Source organism: Ranitomeya imitator, chromosome 6 (genome assembly GCF_032444005.1).
Source record: "Ranitomeya imitator isolate aRanImi1 chromosome 6, aRanImi1.pri, whole genome shotgun sequence".
Classification (NCBI taxonomy): Eukaryota; Metazoa; Chordata; class Amphibia; order Anura; family Dendrobatidae; genus Ranitomeya; species Ranitomeya imitator.
The window spans coordinates 28,953,437-28,978,357 of record NC_091287.1 but is presented as its reverse complement, the minus strand read 5'-3'; the positions used below and the strand labels follow the sequence as shown (position 1 = coordinate 28,978,357).

At 44.0% G+C, this 24,921-nt stretch overlaps 1 protein-coding gene across 1 annotated transcript in view; it reads right to left on the bottom strand.

Annotated features, from left to right (window-relative positions):
• PDK4 (pyruvate dehydrogenase kinase 4) overlaps positions 1 to 7,812 on the bottom strand; it is a 31,830-nt gene extending 24,018 nt beyond the window's left edge. The window contains exons 1-2 of the mRNA XM_069729369.1: positions 7,644 to 7,812; positions 6,173 to 6,318 (exon numbers count right to left, since the gene is read on the bottom strand). Of these exons, the coding sequence (XP_069585470.1) occupies positions 6,173 to 6,290 (118 nt within the window). The 5' untranslated portion in view covers positions 6,291 to 6,318; positions 7,644 to 7,812. The remainder of the gene's footprint in view (positions 1 to 6,172; positions 6,319 to 7,643) is intronic.
• Positions 7,813 to 24,921: the final 17,109 nt, after the last annotated feature.

Below are 24,921 nucleotides of genomic sequence, written 5' to 3'. Positions count from 1 at the left end.
AAGAGGTTCTGGCATACCCAGATTACCATCAACCTTTCATCCTCTACACCGATGCCAGTAATGTGGGACTAGGAGCGGTGCTGTCACAAAAGCAAGAAGGTCGGGAGAAAGTCATCGCCTTTGCAAGTAGAAAGCTCCGGCCTACTGAAAGAAATTCAGAAAATTACAGCTCCTTCAAATTGGAACTACTGGCAGTAGTTTGGGCTGTGACTGAACGTTTCAAACACTATCTGGCCGCTGCAGAATTTATTGTCTATACTGACAACAATCCGTTGACCCACCTGGACACAGCCAAATTAGGTGCGTTAGAACAGCGATGGATAGCCCGGTTATCTAATTACAACTTCAAGATCAAGTATCGAGCAGGTCGCAAGAATGGAAATGCCGATGCCCTATCCCGGATGCCACACTTGAGAGATGTAGAAGAAGAAATGGGGGAGCTTGAAGAAATTGAACTACCAGCCTTCCATCATCCCAAGGCAAAACATCATCAGTCAAGTACCTATCAGAAACAACAAGAGGTGAATTTAAATCCGTTAGCACACCATAGATGGGCTGACACCCAAGACAGCAATCCGGCTGTGAAGTTGGTGAAGGAACTGTTAACTGAGCAAAGTGCATATCCCGATGAGGATGCCCCAGAAGAGACGCATCAACTCTGGAAAGAGAGAGGCAAAATGTTCCTGTATCAAGGGAAGCTCTGTAGAAGGTACACCAATCCGAAAACACATGAATTGGTTTGGCAGATTATCGTGCCTAAACAAGATGTCAAGATGGTCCTCGAAGCTTACCATAATGGTGCTGGTCACTTCGGTTGGAAAAAGTTAGAAGTACTTCTAAGAGAAAGATTTTATTGGGTCGGGATGAGAAAATCAATCGAACAGTGGTGCAGAAATTGTGGCCCGTGCAACCTTAGAAGAAACGATCAAAAGAACCAAAGAGCACCACTGCAGCCCATAATCACCAAACAACCACTTGAACTTGTAGCCATGGACCACGTGAAGTTGACACCAAGCCGGTCTGGCTATGTCTATGCCTTGACCATCGTGGACCATTATTCACGCTTCTTGGTAGTAGTACCCGTAAAAGATCTGACAGCAAAAACAGCAGCCAAAGCGTTCCAAACGTACTTTTGTAGACCCCATGGATATCCGGAACAGGTTCTCACCGACCAAGGTACAGCCTTTGAATCAGAGATCTTCAGAGAATTCTGTAATATGTATGGTTGCAAAAAGATCCGGACGACGGCCTATCATCCACAAACAAACGGCTTATGCGAGAAGATGAACCATATTGTAATAGAACTACTAAAGACTTTACCTGAGGCAGAAAGGAATCAATGGCCAGAGAAATTGCCTGACTTGGTGGATCTGTATAATCATGTCCCGGTGAGTTCCACCAATTGCACCCCAGCTTACCTTATGCGTGCAAGACCCGGCCAATTACCAATCGATCTAGAAATGGGAATTCTGAAACCAGACGCAGAAGTCCAAGACTCCAATTGGGATATCATACGGCAAAAGCAGTATCGCCAAGTGCAAGAGAGTGTGGAAAGAAGCCTTCAGCAAACTAGAGAAAGACAAGAGCGAACTTTCAACCAGAATGCTCTAGCGACCCCATTAAGACCAGGTGACCAAGTGCTCAAGAGAAATCGTCGAACCAATAAACTGGACAATCAGTGGGAAGCCGTACCCTACACAGTTTTACCAACAAGAGTGGATAATCCTAAAATGTGTCTCATTAGCAAAAACGGAGGCTTAACATCTGTACTAGTGTCAAGAGACAATCTTAAATTATGTCCGGAAGCATTGAAAGAGCCAGACGTTGTCCAGCCAGAACCAGAAGTTATTCAACCCATACAGGTTCAACCAGTAAAGGAAAAAGAAGAGGAAGTGTATCACACCTGTATAGGAGACTTTCCCAAAACCCTACTAACATACCATGGTGCAGTAGTGGTTCCCATGGTGGCCTTTTACCCAACACCAAACCCAATACCAGAAGTCCCAAGACAGGAAGAGGCTGACCCCGTACTACAGGAGGTTCCAGGCCAGGAAGAACAGATTCCTGGTCAGAGTAATCCCATTCACGGTGGACTTGCCAACTCCATAGTCGTGGAATTATCTTTAGCAGAGCGGGCAGATACTACATCCGCAGTAGACAGTAGTACACCACATGAAGAGACACCGCTATTACGTAGATCACAGCGTAGTACCCAGGGTCAATTACCGGCCAGGTATGCAGATTACCAACTATAAAGCTCATAATGTGAATTGTATATATGTTATGCCGTATATAGTTAAACAGAAAATGTAGTATAGTCATTGTTATCAGTCTGCAACGTTTAAGCCCAGTGCCTACAGAGACTTGTCTGTATGAACTTCTTGCATATTCTTGAACTTTTTATCAGCCCGGAGGCACTAAATCAAAGCTCCGGAAAGACTGCTTTTTGAACTTTGCTCCTCGCTCTTTTTGAACTTTCTTTAGACTTTATATTGATAACTCCGTTGGAAAAATGGAACTAAATTCCTGGACACTAAGTACAGTGCCTTTCCTAATACCTTCAAGGATAGAACTGTATTAATGGACGCTATTTGAAGTGACTTTGTACAGAACTATATTTTTGTTTCCTCGAGTGGTTTTTGTAACTTTTCATTTTTAAGACTCTGTACATATTAATTGTTATTTCAAAATGTTATTGTCCCACAGTCCCGGAGTACTGTTCTTAACTAAGGGGGAATGTGGCACCCCTAGGGGTATTTGCCACAAAAATAGTTACTGACAGTAAATGCAAATACTAAAATAGCAAGACTGCACTACCACCTCCGGCCAGAAGGGGGAGCTCCAGAGACTCCCCTTGATCCATTCTGGTCTGAGAGAAGAACTGGCAGTTGGGCCAAGGAGCTGATAGTGAGAGGTCATACAGTTGAATCTCTAACAGCCCTGTGACTGTTACCAGGCCTAAATCACCGGCCTGAGGAGAAGAGGGATAGAGAAAAAGGACATTGTGAGAACCGGGTAGCATTAATCACTACCCAGAACAGGCGCAAAGACGGATACCGGATCCGTGGCTGTATTCATTACATATAATACAGCAACCGGAAAAACGTGAGGTGATATCAGCTTCACTAGGGTCGGACGCAGCAACAGACACAGAGTTCAGCGGTACTCCTGGAGGGGGTAAGCCGATAAAAGGACTCGGGTTGCCCGTCGAACCAGGACCCGGAGGGGACAGATTGGGCCGGCAGCCAGTTCACATACAGCAGCAGGGCCACACAGATATTGCGTACAATAAGAGGCGAAGATCCCGGCAGGGTCAAAGTAACTCAGAGTTCCCATACAGACTCCGGTGACAGGACTGGTTGTAAATCCTTTTTTGTTAAAGTAAACTGGTTAAACGTTTCAGTGCCTCAGTCTTTCATTTGGACAATAGCCATCTATCCAGGATTGGGATCATCACCGCTGGGAGAACCTGCTGCTGATCAAGTAAGTGCTTGTCCCCTCACGATACCCCTTACACTGTGCATTGCCTGAGGCCACAGCACCGGGTCAAGCCACCCGTGACACCCCCCCTTAAGAGACAGACCCCATTGGTCCGGTGCTGGGTACCCCGGTCTCTTGGGCGTCACACTTTCTTCCACTTTAATCCCGGGTCAGGATTTTTTTTTTTTTTTTTTTTTTTAAATACGTGAATAGATATTTGCACAAGAAGAGCAGCCAGGACTTGGAAAGAGAAAACAGGAGGCGTTTAGCTAACAGGGGGCTATGCACTACTTGTGGCTAATCAATAGGACTCATTGATCCCCCCCTGGAGGAGGCAAACAATGGCTTCTAAGTGACTGCAAATCTGAGCCATCAGGAGGCAGATGCCTCTATTATCATTCTGCCACCTGTTTCTCTCCAGCTGTTGTAAAACTACAACTCCCAGCAGGCTCTGAGGGTGAAGACTGACACAGACACCAAGCAGTGCAATGACAATCTGCATTATAAAGAGGAGATTCCCATGGGATCCAGGATCTATGAAGAGCTGGGGGAGGCTGAAAACTCAGATCCGGCCTCTGAACGAGCCCAGCCCAAGGCCCCAGCTTCATGCAACTTGGTCTATGGCACCGATCAAAGCTGCAGAACTTTTCACAACTTCTTGCGATAGGAGAGTATTGTTTGCTCCAAACCTTTAGCAGTTATGGGCCAGGAGCATTTCACGGTCTGCACGAGTACAGTAAAGCCCAACTGACCCAAACGTACTACCTTACAGGCATAGATGAGGCTTTGTCTGGAGACAGGCGGCCATGGGTGTCCGTATAAGTGAAATAATCCTTGTCTGAACCAGGCCGAAAACTCCTGATGGTTTGCAGCAAACTTGCAAAAACTACCCTTTTGCAAGAAGTGGTGACAAATTGTGCGCCATCTGCAACTTTGATCATGGGGTAAGACTCATCAAGATCTGTTCAAGGGTGACGAATAAATCGGACCGCAATCCTCAGACTGACCGGCAACCTTGCAACATGGAGATATATGAAGCGGTCGGGAGAGCCGCCAGCCAGTCCGTGCATTGTGGTCTGATCTATACAGCCGTCTTACCGCGCTGTAAGATGCGCCCATTAAATTACGCCAGATTTCTGGGGCAAATTTGATGACCTGGGTCCAACTATGTAAAATTTGCACATAATTAGTATATAGTATGCGCAATCAGAGTCATGCATTGGAGAAAAGTTGCAAAGACGCCTTGGTTCTCATGCAACATTTTTTATTTTTTGGAAGGAGGGGGGGGTGCAAATTTGCATCATCTGCACTGGGGTCTACGATCTGTGTTTTGCCGGGTATCTTCTGGCAAGCACAGCGCACATCGGCCCTTGCGGACACAGTAACTGTGCAGATGGCCAAAGTAGGACAACATGTTTACGACACGAGATGTTGGGGAAAAAAAAAAAAGAAACGTGAGCAGCAGATGACGAGTGCGGAGCTGCGAAAACAACTGGAGGCACGATGACAAGATCCGTCCTGTCTACTGAGAAAATGCAACTCCCCCCGAAGACATATATAGGATTCAAGAATATCCTTACATTAGCAACAGAGGGGAAAAGTGATCACATAGCAATTCCCTAATAGAATACCTTACTGGATTAATCACTGGACTGTAAGGAAGTCAAAAGGAGATGGAGACCATTTTTTTTATTATTATTAAAGGGAACCTGTCACCCCGTTTTTTGAGATTGAGCTATAAATACTGTTAAATAGGGCCTGCGCTGTGTGTTCCTATAGTGTATGTAGTGTACCCCGATTCCCCATGTATGCTGAGAAATAACTTACCAAAGTCGCCGTTTTCGCCTGTCAATCAGGCTGGTCAGGTCGGGAGGGCGTGGTGACATCGCTGGTTCTTCCTCAGCTTTACGTTGGTGGCGTAGTGGTGAAGACACAGCGCGCGATCTGCGCTGTCATCCCTTTCGTCGGTGGGGGCGGCCATCTTCCTGGGGCCGCGCGTGCGCAGATCGAGTGCTCTGCTGCACGGGGCTTCAGGAAAATGGCCGCGGGATGCCGCGCGTGCGCATTAGAGATCGCGGCGGCCATTTTCCCAAAGCCGAGTTTGCATCTCGGCTTTGGGAAAATGGCCGCCGCGATCTCTAATGCGCACGCGCGGCATCCCGCGGCCATTTTCCTGAAGCCCCGTGCAGCAGAGCACTCGATCTGCGCACGCGCGGCCCCAGGAAGATGGCCGCCCCCACCGACGAAAGGGATGACAGTGCAGATCGCGCGCTGTGTCTTCACCACTACGCCACCAACGTAAAGCTGAGGAAGAACCAGCGATGTCACCACGCCCTCCCGACCTGACCAGCCTGATTGACAGGCGAAAACGGCGACTTTGGTAAGTTATTTCTCAGCATAGGTGGGGAATCGGGGTACACTACATACACTATAGGAACACACAGCGCAGGCCCTATTTAACAGTATTTATAGCTCAATCTCAAAAAACGGGGTGACAGGTTCCCTTTAAGACTGGCTTTTAAATTGTGACTGATAACAGAAAGCAATGAACGGTAAATCTATAGGAAGGACGTGTCCCTTTAATTAGCGCTGGCCCTGGTAGCCGAGCGGCAAACGCTGAACCGAGAGTTTAGTAGGGGTCATAGTAAAGGCGAAACGCGAGGAGTTTCCCCGGCTCTACCCCCCTACTTACCGAAATCAATGAACTGCTTCATGGAGAGAGGCGACGGCGAGTAGCGGCTGAACCTCTCGATCTGTTTGGGGGCGTTGGCCAGAGCGGCATTTTTTAACAAAAACTGTGCAAACTTCATGTTGGCGCAGGAAAATAAGCAGCTTTACCTGGACGGGGAGAACAAACAACAAAACAAGAGTTATGTCGGCAGCATGTTTTAAGATTTGCAAAATATGCCTCCAACTATTGCAGAACTATAACTCCCAGCATGCCCCCCGACAGCCTGAGAGGTGTAGATTCACAACAGCTGGAACGCCAGAGGTCAGAGAGATGCCCGAAATTTAGTAGGGTGCAATGAGCCGCGTCTATCTGAGTGCACCAAGGATAATAATTAATGAAAGGACCGTCCTGTACCCAAGCATCCTGTACCCAAGCGTCCTGTACCCAAGCGTCCTGCACCCAAGCGTCCTGCACCCAAGCGTCCTGCACCCAAGCGTCCTGCACCCAAGCGTCCTGCACCCAAACTGGCGATTGGGAAACTGACACTGGGTTGTGAAAGTCTACAGCGAGATGTTATATAACAGGGCGGAATATAAAACTACTTGGCAAGGGCAAATAATGGGTGGCAGCCAGCAGGTACACAGGAGGTGGGCACTGCCAGGGACTATGGAAGTGATGGGGATCTGCCCCCCTGGACCACCAGGGCTTCTTTTATGGCATGCATGGACATTATACCCCACATACCCCTCTATATACTGGCATGACCGTCACACTGCAGGGTTTTCCCTCACCGCTTGCTGTCAGTGAATGGACAGACACTGGAAACCGTCCCTCAGACTGCAGTCACATGTCAGTGAGCGGACTACAATCCCCAGACCGACCGCGGGTCTCCTGGAAGTCACATACGAGTCTATGAGGCTGCAATCCTGGGGTCCTAGGCTGCGCTCCCTCCGAATACGGGCCGGCTGGGGGGGGGGGGGTCTCCCGTCCTAATCTTAACAGTCTCATATGCCTAGAAGGCTGTGGAAGAGGTTGGGGGGACCCCCCGCGGCCGGTCTGTGGACCCCAGATGTGTCACTGCAGCACTAGACTATTTCCATTCACTGACAGCAAGCGGACGCCGTAGTATACGTAACAGGGAACATTTCAGCACACGGAGGTTTTATCCATCGCTCGCATCATTTATACGAGGACGGAGATTTTTTACAAAATTTACTAGAAATCGGGATAAATTTAGCACTCAACCTGTGGTAAAACTACAACTCCCAGCATGCCCTGATAGATGCAGGTAGAAAGGGAATGCTGGGTGTTGTAGTTCTGCAACAGCTGGATGCAAGTCTTAATAAATCCCCCCCATAATAAAAATATAAAAAAGTTGAATAACTTTTCATTTCCCCCCTTTATGCTTCCAGAGCAGGCTGGTACTTGTAGTTCCCCTACAGAATATATATTAATATTGCATCCTGCAGCCCTCCTCCATTAGGACACTTACCTCTCCCAGCGGTTCCTGCAGCAGATGTGTCAGCTCTGCAGGTGGTGAACCCCAGGATGATGCAACCTGATGAGAGGGTGTTCTGCAGCTCCAGTGCGGGCTAATGTCCTCAGCTCGGCCCCCTGCCTGACTGCCGGCCACTTCTCACTGAGACTCCCCAGTGCCAACCACAGGCTCTTATTATTCACACCCAAGAGGCGGAGCCACCGAGACCAAATCCCGCCCAGCGCTTTCACTGACAGATCCTTCCTCCAATCAGTGACGTGCCTTGTTTACTGTCATTTGAGGGGGTCGCCCCGCCCCCCTGCCAATGTGGAACAGTCCAATCTTCTCCGTTCTTGGGACTGGAGAACGGAACAAACAAGTACAAGACGTGGGGGTCGTCGGTATGTGGGCGGGGCAAGAAGGGAATGTTGCCAGGCACACTACAAGCAGCGAGACACCTGATTGGCTCATGCGTTAACTCAGTGGTTGCCTCGATGGTGGGGGGATGTGACTGTGTTTTTGCTGCGTCAACTGTTGACTGCAGTGCACCCCCTTGTACAGTCTGTTCCCCTTCACTGCAGTGCTGTGTCTCATTCGTTCCTCCATTCAGTCCTTACACTCTCTAGGAATCATTTGCCTGCTGGAATGAGCAGTTGATTATTTGTGTAATAATGTAAATATTATCTCAAATGTGTGATGTCACCTCAGAGGTAAACACTCCATAGAGAGCAAAAGGATTAATTGAAAGGCGTGTAAATGTGAAATTACACTTTGAAGACTTGAGTGTTAAATCTGAAGGAAAACAATAAAAGTTTTTTTTTATTTCTGAGGTAAAATAGCGCAGCGGACAGTATGTCATATACCCTTTGTGTGAAAAGAAACCATGACTATGGCCGTGCTGAGGTAAACGCTCCATGTAGGGTGCCAGGGTGTATAAATGACAGGAAAATTGTGGCTCCTGAGGTAAATTAAACTTCATTTAGTGAAAAAAAAGGAGCAAATTATTTCTGAGGTAGATTTTGTGCACAGTATATCCTATGTCCAAAAACAGCTTTCTGATGTAAAATTGCATCTAAAAATGTGATTTCTGAGGTAAATTACACATCATTAAAAAAAATGGACTCGGGAACACGAAAATCGCACTTTAGAGCTCGATGAATGAAAGATTTATGTTGAAAATCTGCCCTGATATAAATTGTGTAATCCGCTATCAGCCGTCAATGGAAACCAAAATCATCAACCACCCAATGGCTGGATTCATGATCACACTTAAAATCAAAGTAATAAAGTGAAATCACAGATCTAAATTTGTGTAAATTTCATCATGGCACCCGCATAATGTGACTGTAGTGTGTTTGGCCACTGACAATGTCTGGGCATGTTCCTGATAAAACGACAGATGGTGTCATGGGGGAAGGGGGCATATTCGTCCTCCCAGATCTGAGGAAGGACATCACTGAGCTCCTCCACGGTCTGTGACAGTGATACATAATGTCCCAGAGGTATTCAATAAGGTCTCAGGAACATAAGGGTCGGTCAATGGCATCAAAGCCTTTGTCTTCCAGGATGAGCCAACATTTTGGCCCCATGAGGACGGCCATTGTCCTGAAACCAGAGCCCTTTGTACCACCGCAAGGTCTGACAATGGCTCTGAGGACTTGTTTTCGGTACCTCACACCAGTCAGGGTACTGTTGGCTATCTCATGGAGGTTTGTACAACCCTCTAAGGATTTGCCTTCCCAGACCATCACTGATCAACGCCAAACCGGCCATGTTGGATGATGTTCTCGGCAACATTCATCATAGAGTCTCCAGACTCTTTCATTTGTGTTTAGTGAGAACCTCCTCTCACCTTTGAGAAACCAATGGTGGAGATGCCAATACAGGTGTCCTCTGGTGAATTTCTGTCAAATTGTATGGAGCAGTGCTGTCCAGGCCTTCATTGAGTCTGTTTATGACAGTTCAGACAGAACAAGCACTCTAGTAGACATTGGAGGCCATTTTGCACGGATTGGCAGTGCTCCGTCGAGTCCTCCTCGCACAAAGGAGCAGATATTGTTCCTGATTTTGGGTTGATGCCTTTTTACAGCCCTCCATGCTCTGGATGTGCCATCCTGGAGGATTTGGGCAATCTGTGACATCTGAATGGGCTACACAGGTATTGCCTCATGCAACCATTAGTGACAGGGACGCAAGCAAAACGTAACTATAGAGGAGGATCAGTCAGGGAGGATAAGGAGCTTCATCTTTTTTTTTTTTGAGGTTGTCTTCCTGTACCTCCATCTTGTCACTTTCATTTCATTCACAATCGCTTCTGTTTCCTAACAGGAAAGACTCGTATCCCCGAAGTTTCATTATTTTGGGATTATACTGTGATGGGCAATGTATCTCCCATTCCTTTGGGCAAGAAAATAAACGATAAATATGTTTGCCCTAAGGTAAATTCTCCTCATGGGATGTGACAATTTCATATACTGTACAAGATATACAAATGTGATTCCTGAGGTAAATTTTATTGGCAGACATATTAACCTTTAACCTGAAAGAAAAAAAACGACTATTGTAATTATTTTTGGTACATTCTATATTGAGTACTGTGGATTTGTATATCCAATTCTGTGACTATAAACCTGTCCCAAAGTAAACTACCAGTGAAGAATAAAGATGGTCGCCATGAAGTAAACTCTTCATCTAGGGTGCCAAAATATCATACAAAAAAAAACATGTGACTCTGAGGTAATTTATATGTGCCCACCTATTGACCCATAAGTTTGAAGGAAAATAAACATATACCGTAATTATCCCGGGTATATTTCTCCAGACATTATCCAATTGTGTAAAAATTAGACCATAAATATCTCTGACCTGGGAGTCAATTTTTCTGATATACAGTAGATATAAATACCTCTCTATTGGTTAGGCTACTTTCACACTAGAGTTAACTGCAATCCGTCACAATGCGTCGTTTTGCAGAAAAAACGCATCCTGCAAAAGTGCTTGCAGGATGCGTTTTTTCCCCAGAGACATGTATTGACGACGCATTGCGACGGATTGCCACACTTCGCATCCGTCGTGCGACGGATGCGTTGTGCTTTGGCGGACCGTCGGGAGCAAAAAACGCTACATGTAACGTTTTTTGCCCCTGACGGACCGCTTTTTCCGACAGCGCATGCGCTGCCGGAACTCCGCCCCCACCTCCCCGCACCTCACAATGGGGCAGCGGATGCGCCGGAGAGATACATCCGCTGCCTCAGTTGTGCAGTGCGTTAAACGCTAGCGTCGGAATCTCTGCCCGACGCATTGCGACGGGGAGATTCCGACGCTAGTGTGAAAGAAGCCTTAAGCTTTGATTCTGAGGAAAAAATATCCATTTTTAATTATTTCGGAGGTAAATTCTACCTCTGGTGCATATCGCATTCCCATCTTGTGAAATTAAACGTATAAACTTGTATATCCTGAGGTAAATTCTCCTCCTAGGGTGCCAAAATATCATCTAAAAGACATGAAAATGCAATTTCTGAGGTAAGTTAGCTGTATGTATTTCTGCATGGGACACCTTTGTCTTAATTCTTCTTTGGGTGACAACCAATATGGCTACCCTTAGTGTTCTTACATAGGATAACCAAGACCAATCTCCCACTATAATTGGTGCAAGGCTTCTATAAAGGACTGCCGGATAGTTTGTGCAGAGATTTCTACAATGCATATTTTCTGCCCTCGGCAGTGACATGTAAGGACTTGTTCTAGAGTTTTGCATTGTCCATTTTGTCCATGTGTAAATGGGTCTCCTACAGATGCAGAGATGACACTATTGTATGGCATTGGATTGATTGGCAATTTCCTGGAAAGTATCTGGAAAGTTGTATAGCAATAACAATCCTGTGTACAGTAAACAGAGAAACGTTCATTAATGAAGTGCTTCTGCAGGTCACTTGGGAACTCGGCCAATGGTTTTTACCCATATTGTAAGTCTATGATCTTGCATGGTCTGTGGCTGTTTTGTTGTTGGGAACGACAACCCCAGCAATTCTGCACAAGAGTGAACATACTGCACAGGTATAGCACACTCGTACCCCTAAGTAGGGCTGGGGTCAGTCAAGGGCATCATCACTGGAGTAAACAAAGACAAGAGCAGTAATGTGCCACAGTTCCCCATCATGACTAAAGTGGCCAACCATTGGCCTGAGCAGTCATAGGTGGTACAATACGCTTGTAAGTTTCAGGACAGTCTCACCAAGGCAAAGTGCTCCAGCATTGCCAAAATTATTGATTCCCTGAGAGTTGGGTTGGTTGTACGCAGAGTGGCTGCTGGCATTCATCCATCCCTTAGTGCCACAGTTGACAATACTCTCTCCATCGCCTTCCTCGCCTCTGCATATCTCACACCAACAACATATTGTCCTGCCCAGAACATTCGGAGGTTCTTGTGACCTTAAAGACGCTACCTACAAAAAAAATGCTACCCATTACAGAAAATATGCAAGCATGTGGAAATTCACACGCAACGCACTCTGCCTCTCAAGGTTGACCGGCTACAGACCTCTCAGAGCTGACCTTTCCCAGTACTGAAGGTACTTTCAACCCACTGCTTTAGGTCAGCATAAGGCTACGTTCACATTAGCGTTACGCTAATGTGCGTCGCTGTTGCGTCGGCGACGCAGCGGCGACGCGCCCCTATGTTTAACATAGGGGACGCGTGCATCTTTTTGCACGCGTTTTCCGACACGTGCGTCGTTTTAGACGCTAGCGTCGGACGCAAGAAAACGCTACAAGTTGCATTTTTCTTGCGTCCGATTTCGGCAAAAAACGACGCACGCGTCGCAAAACGTTTTTCCGTGCGTCGCCGACGCAACGGCGACGCGACGCTAATGTGAACGTAGCCTTAGTTACTCCTGTCAGGTCATTGTTCACTTGTCCCTCACTGTATCTGGACAGTGTTGTTTGGTATATTAATGGTATTTTCAGTCCTGTGGGTGCCCAGAGTGCATTAGGAAACTCACTGCCTAGCATTGCCACAAGAACCTCACTCCTAGCCCACCAACTCTCTCATGATGGACAAGGCCAATTCAGCCTCTGTCCCACCAACTCTCTCACGATGGACAAACCTACTAAGGATAAGATCACACTGGGTGTTTTTGCTGCAATTTGTTTTCTGTAATAAAACCTTAGTGCTTGGCAGGAAAAAAGCTAAGCCAAAAATGCAGGTTTTACTGCTTTTTTTCATGCAATTTTTTACATTCAATTCAATAGGTAAAAAATAGTGATGAGCGAATATACTCGTTACTCGAGATTTCCCGAGCACGCTCGGGTGAGCTCTGAGTATTTTTTAGTGCTCGGGGGTTTAGTTTTCATCGCCGCAGCTGAATGATTTACATCTGTTAGCCAGCATAAGTACATGGGGGTGCCTGGTTGCTAGGGAATCCCCACATGTAATCAAGCTGGCTAACATATGTAAATCATTCTGCTGAGGTGAGGAAAACTAAATCTCCGAGCACTAAAAAATACTCGGAGGACCCCCGAGCATGCTCGGGAAATCTCGAGTAACAAGTATATTCGCTCATCACTAGTAAAAAACAATGGAAAAAAAACACTGAAAGAAGTGATATGCTTCATGTCTAAAAAACCATGCAAAGCACAAAATACTGATGACAAAAAAAAAACAACAATGTATGTGCATGAGATTTCTGAAATCTCAAAGGCTTTGCTGGTACTGTGAAAATCAGCTGAAAATTATAAAAAAAAAAGCCCATAGTGAACTTAGCCTTAACCCATTCATCCAACAACATTCTCATGGTGGACAAGCCCAGTTCAAGCTCTACCCAACTCTGTCACGATGGACAAACCTACATTAACCTCTAGCCCTACAACATTCTCATGATGGCCAAGGCCACTTCAGCCTCCATCCCACCAATTTACTCACGATGGACAAGTCCACATTAACCACTAGCTCACCAAGATTCTCATGATGGACAAGGCCAGTTCAATATCTTGATTAACAACTCTCTTACAGTAAACGAGCCCAGTTCAGCCACTAGCTCATTAAACTCTATGACGATGGACAAGCCCACCTCCAGTCCAACAACTCTTTCGAGGGAAAAAACCCAGTTTGGCCTCTAGGCAGCGAACATACTCATGATGGACAAGCCCATGTCTGACAGTTACATAAGTGAATAACAGGTTCTCAAAGCACATTATGCCATCTTGACACACACCCCTCCTGGTGGCAAAACCCTATCTGCAAATGACTTCCCTTCCTTTAGTATCACAAGGCCTGTGTTGAGGCTGGTACTCTTCTGCTGTTAGCTACTATGCTGGCATTGATGTTTATCACAGCCGGCTAGACCATAAGTCCTCAGGTTTGCTGACAGTACAGGGACATAACATGACAATATACACTTACAGCCTATACACAGTACAAATATTGTCTTAAAGGGGTAGACCCATTAACAACATATACCATCTATCATTAGATAGGTTTTAATTGTATAATCACTGACCTTTGGGCCCCCACCGATCCTGAGAATATGGGCCCTAAACTCCAGTGTGAATTAAGTATTACTGAGCATGTGCAAACACTGCTCTATTAAATGCATATAGGAGTATCATACAGTGAAAGGATCAGTGATCGCACAGTAAAACTTCATTCACACAGTGAATTATAAGGACCCTGTTCTCTGGATCATTGAGCTTTTAGCTACTGGATGCCCTATTATACATTTATTATCTCTCCTGTAAATAATTAATAAAGTTTGTTTATGGGACGACCAGGGCCGGACTGGGACTAAAATTCAGCCCTGGCATTTGAAGTTACACAGGCCCCCTGCTGTTCTGTTAGGTCAAAAATGACCGTTTTTGAAATTCTATAATGTTATAAAAATTCAGCGTGTGATTCTGAGACTTGAGGCTCCCTGACTTTTCGTCATTAGGGGGGTACTCTCTGTGGGATTTTTTTTTTTTTTTTAATTTTTGTTTACTTTATTTGGTACAATTTTTTTTACACTTGTACTGTTCGGTCAAAAATGACCGATAGGCCTTTATTCAGCTCTCCAGACAATTTTTGACAAAAATAAAGGTGCTATCACCTCATTTTGAACTATATATTGCATCTACTACTATTTATCAATGTATCTGACTACTTTTGGTCAGAAAAGATTTACACATACCAACATTTTCAAGTTGCGATACAGCCGACGGATTCGCTTCCAGTATAGCTATGCGCAATTTATTTCACTGGTTTTTATTTACCCTGCTGTTCATATAGATCTAGTTCCATTCAGTTGTCAACATTTCATATTGTAAATCATGATTTTCTGATTTTCCATGTGTTTGCTGGTTATACAGTATTACACTGTGCAATGCTGTCCTAAGCAGAATTCACCTAAAGTGTTGTACTGTGAGCTTTTTCCTGCTGCAGGGTGGTGTCTGCTCTGATCTTATCTGTAGACAGATAACATAGCAGTGTAGAGTTTCAGTTCAGCTGGAGACAACACAGAGTGACAGACGTCAGAGCTCTGAAGTCCCATTTTTACAGGTATGTTACAGATAAATTATTCTTTTATTCTAAAATTATTCAATATTCTCACTGCTGTGATAAAATGGATGATAGGGGGTTAGCATTAGGGTTGTGTAGACTCAATGTCTGCTTATGAGTACATATTCTCACTGCTGTGATAGAATGGATGATAGGGGGTTAGCATTAGGGTTGTGTAGACTCAATGTCTGCTTACGAGTACATATTCTCACTGCTGTGATAGAATGAGTGCATGCCTCATTTTTGTTTGCGACGCTCCAGCACCATAATCACAGGGCATATCTCAATGTGTGACGGGACGTTATTGTGTGTATTGTTGCGAAATTGTTTTGATTTTTTTTTTCATTCATTGTTTATGGATATATTTTATTTTTTCATTCAACCCCATAGTTTGTAAGCTTGCGAGCAGGGCCCTCACTCCTCCTGGTATCTGTTTTGAACTGTATTTCTGTTATGCTGTAATGTCTATTGTCTGTACAAGTCCCCTCTATAATTTGTAAAGCGCTGCGGAATATGTTGGCGCTATATAAATAAAATTATTATTATTATTATTATTATTCAACAGTGATGCCTTACAGCATGAGAAGAAGACACTTCACCCAAGCTGAATTGGAGGAGTTTATAAACGACTCCGATACAGACGAGGATGTCCCACCTGAAAATGTCTCCGAAGAGGAGGACAACATTAGTGAGGATGAAGATATTGCCGAGAACTCGGATTCTGAGGGTGAATCTGATGTGGAAACCCCGACAACCGGTCTGACGCAAGAAATCAATTAAAAAAACAAAGATGTCGTTTGGAAATTGCAGCCTCCTGCTCCGACTGGTAGAAGGTCTTCATCAAATGTCATCACAGATACTCCAGGTCCCACTAGATATGCAATTGCTAGAATTGATGACATTCAATCGGCATTCCTATTATTCATAAATATAGCCATGCAAAATATACTTATCCAAATGACAAACATTGAGGGAAAAAAGGTTTATGGCGATAAATGGAAGAACTTCGATGTGACGGCTATGAATGCTTACATCGGGTTACTTCTATTAGCTGGAGTATACAAATCATATGGAGAGTCCACTAAAAGTTTGTGGAATTCGGAAACGGGGCGCCATATATTTAGGGCCACCATGTCTTTAGAAAGATTCCACGAAATTTCCAGAGTTCTACGGTTTGATGACAAAACGGATAGATCTGAAAGAAGAAGCACAGATAAACTTGCCCCAATTAGGGATTTGTGGAGTAAATGGGTCGAGATACTCCCAAAATGTTATAATACCGTAGAAAATGTCACTGTTGATGAGCAGCTGGTGTCATTTAGAGGCAGGTGCCCATTCAGGCAATACATTCCAAGTAAACCAGCAAAATACGGTATAAAAATCTGGACTCTGTGTGACAGTAAAACATCATATGCTGCAAATGTTCAAGTATATATTGGAAAAAACCCTCTAGAAAGACCTGAAAAAAACCAAGGCATGAGGGTAGTTTTGGACTTGACCCATGGACTCAAAGGGAGAAACGTTACCTGTGACAATTTCTTCACATCCTACCAATTGGGGCAGATGTTACAAAAAAACAATATAACTATGCTGGGTACTGTACGAAAAAATAAACCTGAACTTCCACAGGGTATCCTCAATAAGAGAGACGTACACAGTTCAATGTTTTATTTTACAAAGGACACTACGGTAGTGTCGTACGTTCCCAAAAAAAATAAACAAGTTATCCTCATGAGCACCATGCACCATGATGCAAAAATAAGTGAGAGAGATGACAGAAAGCCAGACATGATTCTTCACTATAAAGCCACTAAAGGTGCTGTTGACACATTAGACCAGCTTGTAGGCATGTATACATGTAAAAGAAAAACAAATAGGTGGCCTATGATTCTCTTTTACAACCTGATCGATGTATCTGCCTATAATGCCTTTGTATTGTGGCGGGAAATAAACCCCAAATGGCAAGAAAAAAAATTACACAAATGACGGCTTTTTATTGAGGAATTGGGGAAGTCTCTCACTAATCCATATGTAAAAACACGGCCACGAAATCCAAGAAATGAGAGTGCAGAAAAAGTGGCCCGACAAATTCGAGAGCATGGTGGAGACGGCGAGCCAACAGCTTCGACCACCACTGATACTGAAACGGCTTCCACCATCGCAACCAGCTGCAAGCGAAAAAGATGCTCATTCTGTCCAACGTCCAGTAACCATAAATCTAATATTATGTGTTGCAAATGTGCAAAATACTTGTGCAAGCGTCATGTAAATTATACATGTGATCAATGCAAGTAATACATTGATCGCATTTATCATTTGTTTTTGACAAAAAACCTTTTTTTTTTTGAAAAGTTTGTATATAGTTTAGAATAAAGAAAAGTTTTTATGTGCAATATGAAGCAAATATTGCAAAAAATGTTAATTTATTTGATTCAAAAAATAAAAGTTTTTGATTTAATTTTTCATCTGATTATTGAAAACCATGTTCACATACAGTAAAACAATGCAACAGGTAATCAAATAACACTTGAATTAGGTACAAATCACAACTTTGTTAGGTCCGGTCAAAAATGACTGGGAACAGTATAAGTGTATAAAAAACAACGTTTTTTGCAATTTTATAGAGAAAAAAGCTTTTTTTTTTTTTTTTGCCTTTGAAAAAAGTATATCTACATAATGTTTGATATTATTACTTATAGTTAACATTTAGATCAAGATTTTTTTTTATCTGCAAAAATAATCAATTTTTACAAAAATCGAAAAAATACCATGTTCCCTTTTGGATATAAAAAAAATATAAAACAAGCTTTGTATTTTTTTTTTCTGGTATTTGAACAACCATCTTCACAAGCAATATAATAGTGTAAAAACTGTTTAAAAAAACCACTTAGATTAGCTAAAAATGATTATTTTATAAGGACGGTCAAAAATGACCGGGAACAGTACAAGTGTATGTGAAATCTAAACAGAACAGCAGGGTTAAAGGGGTAGACCCATTAACAACATATACCATCTATCATTAGATAGGTTTTAATTGTATAATCACTGGGTTCTGACCTTTGGGCCCCCACCGATCCTGAGAATATGGGCCCTAAACTCCAGTGTGAATTAAGTATTACTGAGCATGTGCAAACACTGCTCTATTAAATGCATATAGGAGTATCATACAGTGAAAGGATCAGTGATCGCACAGTAAAACTTCATTCACACAGTGAATTATAAGGACCCTGTTCTCTGGATCATTGAGCTTTTAGCTACTGAATGCCCTATTATACATTTATTATCTCTCCTGTAAATAATTAATAAAGTTTGTTTATGAGACGACCAGGGCCGGACTGGGACTAAAATTCAGCCCTGGCATTTGAAGTTACACAGGCCCACTTGTCATATGGTGACTGTATAATATCTTTGTACACTTGTAGGCAGGGCTGGTTTTAGGCAAAGTGGGGCCCTAGGCAAAGTTTAAAATGGGGCCCTAAATGCTAACATATTGCACATCACACAAAAGCATTTCGGTTGTATTTACAAGCGCTGAGTTCAGGCCGCTAAATGAGTTTGATCAACAATACTGAAGTTGTTCAACACTTGTTTCCCGGCCTCTTTCCACCAGCTGAGAAATAATGATGGGACAGAACGATCACTAACAGATCACTAACAGATCACCATACAGTATCACTGGCAATGTGCTGCTGAGAACAATGATTTTTGTTCCAGCAAAAACAATCTGAATATGCAGCATTTTACTTGTTTAATAAAATACACCCCATAGTCCTGCATATATTATAATGTGCACCACAGTTCTCCATATAGTATAATACACTCCGTATAGTCCTACATATATTAAAATACACTGCTCAGTCCTCCATATAGCATAATACACTCCTCATAGTCCTCCATATAGTATAATGCACCGCCATAGTAATCCATGTAGTACAATTCACTTCCCATAGTATAATGCACACCATAGTTCTTCATATAGTATAACATATTCCCCATAGTCCTCGATACAGTATAATGCAGCCCACATATAGTATAATGCAGCCACCACCCTACAGAATATAATGCAGCCACCCCAGAGTATAATGCAGCCACCCCAGAGTATAATGCAGCCACCCCATAGAATATAATACAGCCCACCTCCCCATAATATATAATGTAGCCCCCATTGAATATAATGCAGCCCCCCATAGTATATAACACAGCCTTCCCCATAGAATATAATACACCCACAATAGTATATAACACAGCCACATAGTACAGTATATAACACGGCCTCCCCCATAGAATATAATATACCCCCATAGTATATAGCACAACCCGCATAGCAGATAGCACAGCCCACGTAGCAGTACACAGCACAGCCCACGTAGCAGTATTCAGTATAGCCCACGTAGTATACAGCACATCACACTTAGCAGTGTACAGCACAGCCCACACAGTAGTATACAGCACTGCCCACACAGTAGTATACAGCACTGCCCACACAGTAGTATATAGCAGAGCCCTCATAGTAGTATATCGCACTGCCCACACAGTAGTATATAGCAGAGCCCTCATAGTAGTATATAACACAGCCCACACAGTAGTATACAGCAGAGCCCATATAGTAGTATATTGCAGAGCCCACATAGTATATAGAACAGCCCACACAGTAGTATACAGCACTGCCCACATAGTAGTATACAGCACTGCCCACACAGTAGTATATAGCAGAGCCCTCATAGTAGTATATAGCAGAGCCCACACAGTAGTATACAGCAGAGCTCACATAGTAGTATACAGCAGAGCCCACACAGTAGTATATAGCACAGACCACACAGTAGTAGACAGCAGAGCCCAAACAGTAGTATACAGCACAGCCCACACAGTAGTATACAGCACAGCCCACACAGTAGTATATAGCACAGCCCACACAGTAGTATATAGCACAGCCCACACAGTAGTATACAGCACTGTCCACACAGTAGTATACAGCACTGGCCACACAGTAGTATACAGCACTGCCCACACAGTAGTATACAGCACTGCCCACACAGTAGTATATAGCACAACCCACACAGTAGTATATAGCAGAGCCCTCATAGTAGTATATAGCAGAGCCCACATAGTAGTATACAGCACTGCCCACACAGTAGTATATAGCACAGCCCACATAGTAGTATATAGCACAGCCCACATAGTAGTATATAGCACAGCCCACATAGTATATAGCATAGCCCACATAGTAGTATATAGCACTGCCCACACAGTAGGATACAGCACTGCCCACACAGTAGGATATAGCACAGGCGACATAGTAGTATACAGCAGAGCCCACACAGTAGTATATAGCACAGCCCACATAATATACAGCAGAGCCCACATCTCTCCTCCCCCCCACCCCAGAATGGCCCCACAGTCCGGTAAAAAAAAAACCCACAAGCTCCGTACCTTTCCTCGAGCTCGCGTTGCTCCCTGCTCCTGTGTTGGCGGCTGCCGCTGCACTGCCTGGGACACAGTGAGTGCGCGCGCACCCGCAGTGTCAGAGTCAGAGCGGGGAATGATGGGAGAGAGAGCATCAGGTGACGCCCTCTCCTCCATCATTGCATTCAACTGTACCGGCGTCATAGATGCCAGTATAGTTGAATATGGCATTGGCGTTGGGGGGGAAGGGTGAGTCAGCGTGCAGCGGCCCACTACTGGCACCGGCCCTTCTGGCATTTGCCAGAACTGCACGATGGCCAGTACAGCCCTGGGGACGACCCTAAGGCACACTTGAGCAATAATCATGCTGTCTAATCAGCATCTGGATATGCCACACCTGTGAGATGGATGGATTATTTTGGCAAAGGAGAAGAGCTCACTAACACAGATTAGGAGAAGAGGTCACTAACAGATTAGGAGAAGAGCTCAATAACACAGATTAATAGAAGAGCTCAGTAACACAGATTAGAAGAAGAGCGCACTAACACAGATTAGGAGGAGAAGAGCGCACTAACACAGATTACGAGAAGAGCGCCTCACCACCGCCAGAGCCGCCGCCTCACCACCGCCAAAGCCGCCGCCTCACCACCTCCAGAGCCGCCGCCTCACCACCGCCAAAGCCGCCGCCTCACCCCTACCTTCTGTCTCTTCCCCACTATCCCATAGAATGTAAGTCCGCAAGGACAGGGTCCTCTCCCCTCTGTACCAGTCCGTCACTGTAAACCTGTTTACTGTAAACGATATCTATAACCCTGTATGTAACCCCTTTCTCATGTACAGCACCATGGAATTAATGGTGCTATATAAATAAATGATAATAATAATTATATTTCTATGATTGATAATCCTGACACTCTTCAGATCCCATTAATGACATATCAGTTGTTGTACAACTCCTAGACCAGTGGTGTCAAACACACGGCCCGCGGGCCATATGCGGCCTCTGAGGCTCATTGTGCAGCTTTTTTGCCCCTGATACGATTGCGACCCAGTCCAGGGGCCGCAGACGCCAGTGTTTTTGTGTTTTTTTTTTCAACTGAATGTATTGCAGCGCAGAGACCAGCTCTCTGCACCGCAATGCAAGTACCAGTCACCGATCATAGGCTGCGCATGCCGTCATTGCCATACGCCGCCCCAGAAGTGGAGGAAGAAGAGGACATTGTTCGCCAAAGGAGTGAGGTCAGGTGAGAGGTTTTTTTATGTGTGTGTAAAGAGCAACATAATGTGGGACATGGACACAAGTACAAGATGGGGACATTACTATAAGATGGCAACCAGGTTGGGGACATTACTACAAGATTGGACCATAATGGGGACATTACTATATGATGGCAACCAGGATGGGGGACATTACTGCAAGATGGGGACATTATTACAAGATGGGGACCAATATTACTGGATGAGGGACATTATTACAGGACTGGGGACCATTACTACAATACTAGGGACATTACAGAATTGGGGACATTTTTACAGGATGAAGCACATTATTACAGGACAGGGGAAATTACAGGATTGGGTAAATTATTAAAGGCTGGGGGCCAGAATTATTATATGGCACTAACTGTAAAACAGTACTGTATGGGGCGGCTGGGGACGATTTTATGAGACTGAAAAAAATAATTTTTTAAATATTAAAAATAAAGAATGAAAAAAATAACATAAAAATATTTGACTAGTAAAAATGCTGTTTCATGTAACAACTGAAGTAAAAAATGCAAGACCTATACCATTACCCATATGATAAACACAATTAAAAAGAATTAAAAACAAAAAAAAAGTTATAGAAAAATAATGGTGTCACTGAAAGCGTCATTTTTTTTTCTTCTATTTGTGTCCCATGTACCCGTCTGAGTTTCAGATCCCGGTCCCAGACTGTACTGAAAGAACTGATGTATTTAGCAGCAATTCTGCAAACATGAAGTGACCTTCCTGCAGCAGCCAACACAGGTCAGTGTCCCGGGCTGCGGGCAATGAACTTTTCAGGGTAGTTTTCCTTTTTTTAAGCCAACTCTATTTTGGCATGCCAGAGAATTGCTTATATAATCCGAATCCTTTGGAAAGATCCAATAGTGCAGGGATACTCCTATTTTGCATGATTTTGTACAGGCTCGGAAGGTACAAGCTTTATTCCTGCCCTTGTTGTTTTAACCCTGGGTGGGGTAGATGCTCTTGTATAGCGCTGTTGCACCAGGAATCACAGTGCATCAGATATTTTAGGACAGGACGTTATTTTGTGGTCACGAATCATCAGAAAGAGGAGACCTTGGCGATGCGGTCCCATCATTATTATTCCTTGCTCATCCCTATTCATTTCGTTCTGGTAGTTGGTGGGTTGCCAGACGTCAGGCCTCCTGTAATATCACGTTGACGTCATATCCTCCTCTCAGGTTAGGCCAATATGGTTGCGGTAAAATTGTAGAGTTCCAGAAAAAGTCATGTAAAATTCAATAAATTCTACATCGGCATTGTCAGACCCCGGACTAATGAAATTAACTGGTTATATAGAAATGTAGGAAGTTATATTTGGGGGTGAATTTTAAATTTACAAAATCCTAATTCTTTTTTTTTTTCACTTTTAATCCATCAATAATACTCATGATCCCCTGCTATACATACATACATACATACATACATACGGGTTGTGTACGCCTGCTATTTATATGATAGGAATGTGTCCACCCCTGGTTGACCTAAAGCTTGTAACCCAAGTTCATCCAGTCGGAGCACTCACACATCTTTTCTTGACTTTCCCTTTTTTGTCCACAGACATTTCCAGGAAAACAAAGTAACATTGTGTACAGAGTCATCCAGCTCTTCAGAGAAACCAGTAAACAAGTCCCAGAGTCACCCACATCACAGCCCGCGTGTCCTTATGAGCCAATGGGGAGTGCGGTTGTACAGAAGACAGGATCACACCTCCTGTTGTTTTCACCAGTGGGGAAAATTGCTGGAAAAGCAAAGAAAACAACCAAGAAACGCCGATTTCCAGCAGAATCCTTGCTGGCTGGGAGGCGTTTACTTTCAGTTTTCTGCAAGCGAAACACTGGGTTCTTTTTGTTGAATTTATTTCCGTGCTGTAAAAAAATAATAAAAAATAATAATAAAAAAAAGAAAAAAATCAGACAATGGGTCTGTAATGCTTAAAAATAGGAAAATAGACTTTTTTTTTACCCTGCCATCCTATCAGTCCTTGTGTATATGGCTGCAGCAATGTGACCGCTGCAGCCAATCACTGACCTCAGTGTGATCGCAGATTGGCCTCCGGTGGTCACACGTTGTAGGCAGGATGTCACTTCTGAAGCTTTATCAATAAAGAACTCCACGGGGCAGTGGAGAGACACCACTGACAATGGTTGGGCTTTAGTGGGTAAATAATGCCTATTTTATTATTTTCCAGCATTACTGACCAGGACAACCACAAATAAACTGCATTCAAAATGAAAAACATTTATTTTTTGAATTATTTTCCTTATTATTTTAATAACAAACTAGTAACATTCGGCAAATCAGCGATGGCCATCACTCACATTGTTCCCTGTCCCTGTGTACTGTAATATCCTTGTACTAATATTTTGTAAACCTTAGTCGTTCCTTTGCATACAGGAGCTTACAATCTGATTTACTGCATATATTGGAATATATGTCGGAGGCAAGGACAGAGGTGTATCTAGGTTTTCTTGCACCCGAGGCAAGAATTCAGCTTGCCCCCCACCGCGTACATATGCGGATTGCACACTTAGTCGCGTGCCAACGACCTGCTTGCCCTAATTCAATGTTCAGAGAAAAACTGAGAAAAGCAGGAAGAAACGATCGTCGTCACGTGACCGTAAGATTGAAAATCGCAGATGAGTGAAGCGGCCATGAGATGACTGCTCAACCAATAAGCAGATCTGAATCCTGACAGTGAGGATATTACACGCTGTTAGGATTGGCTACAGGGCTTTCTTTTGTAATTAAAGGGCTCGTCCAGGTTTGAGATGAAAGTCTGCAGTCACTATAGGTGACTGCAAGCTTCTGAATTCTCACAGCGCATGCACTGGACACTTTTTGGATTCTCCCTTGCACAAGTATGTGATTTGTACACTTCTGGCCCCCTTCAGACAAGACGTGTCCGGCCTCGCTCAATTCATTTTCATTGAGCGAGTCAACGCATGTCCAGTCGGCACGTGACCACATCTATGCAAAGCTCCGCCACAAGAGAATCCTGACAGCGTGTAGTGTGCACTGTGAGAATTCAAAAGTCTGCAGTGACATAGAATGACTGAACACTCATCACAAACTTAGACAACCCCTTAA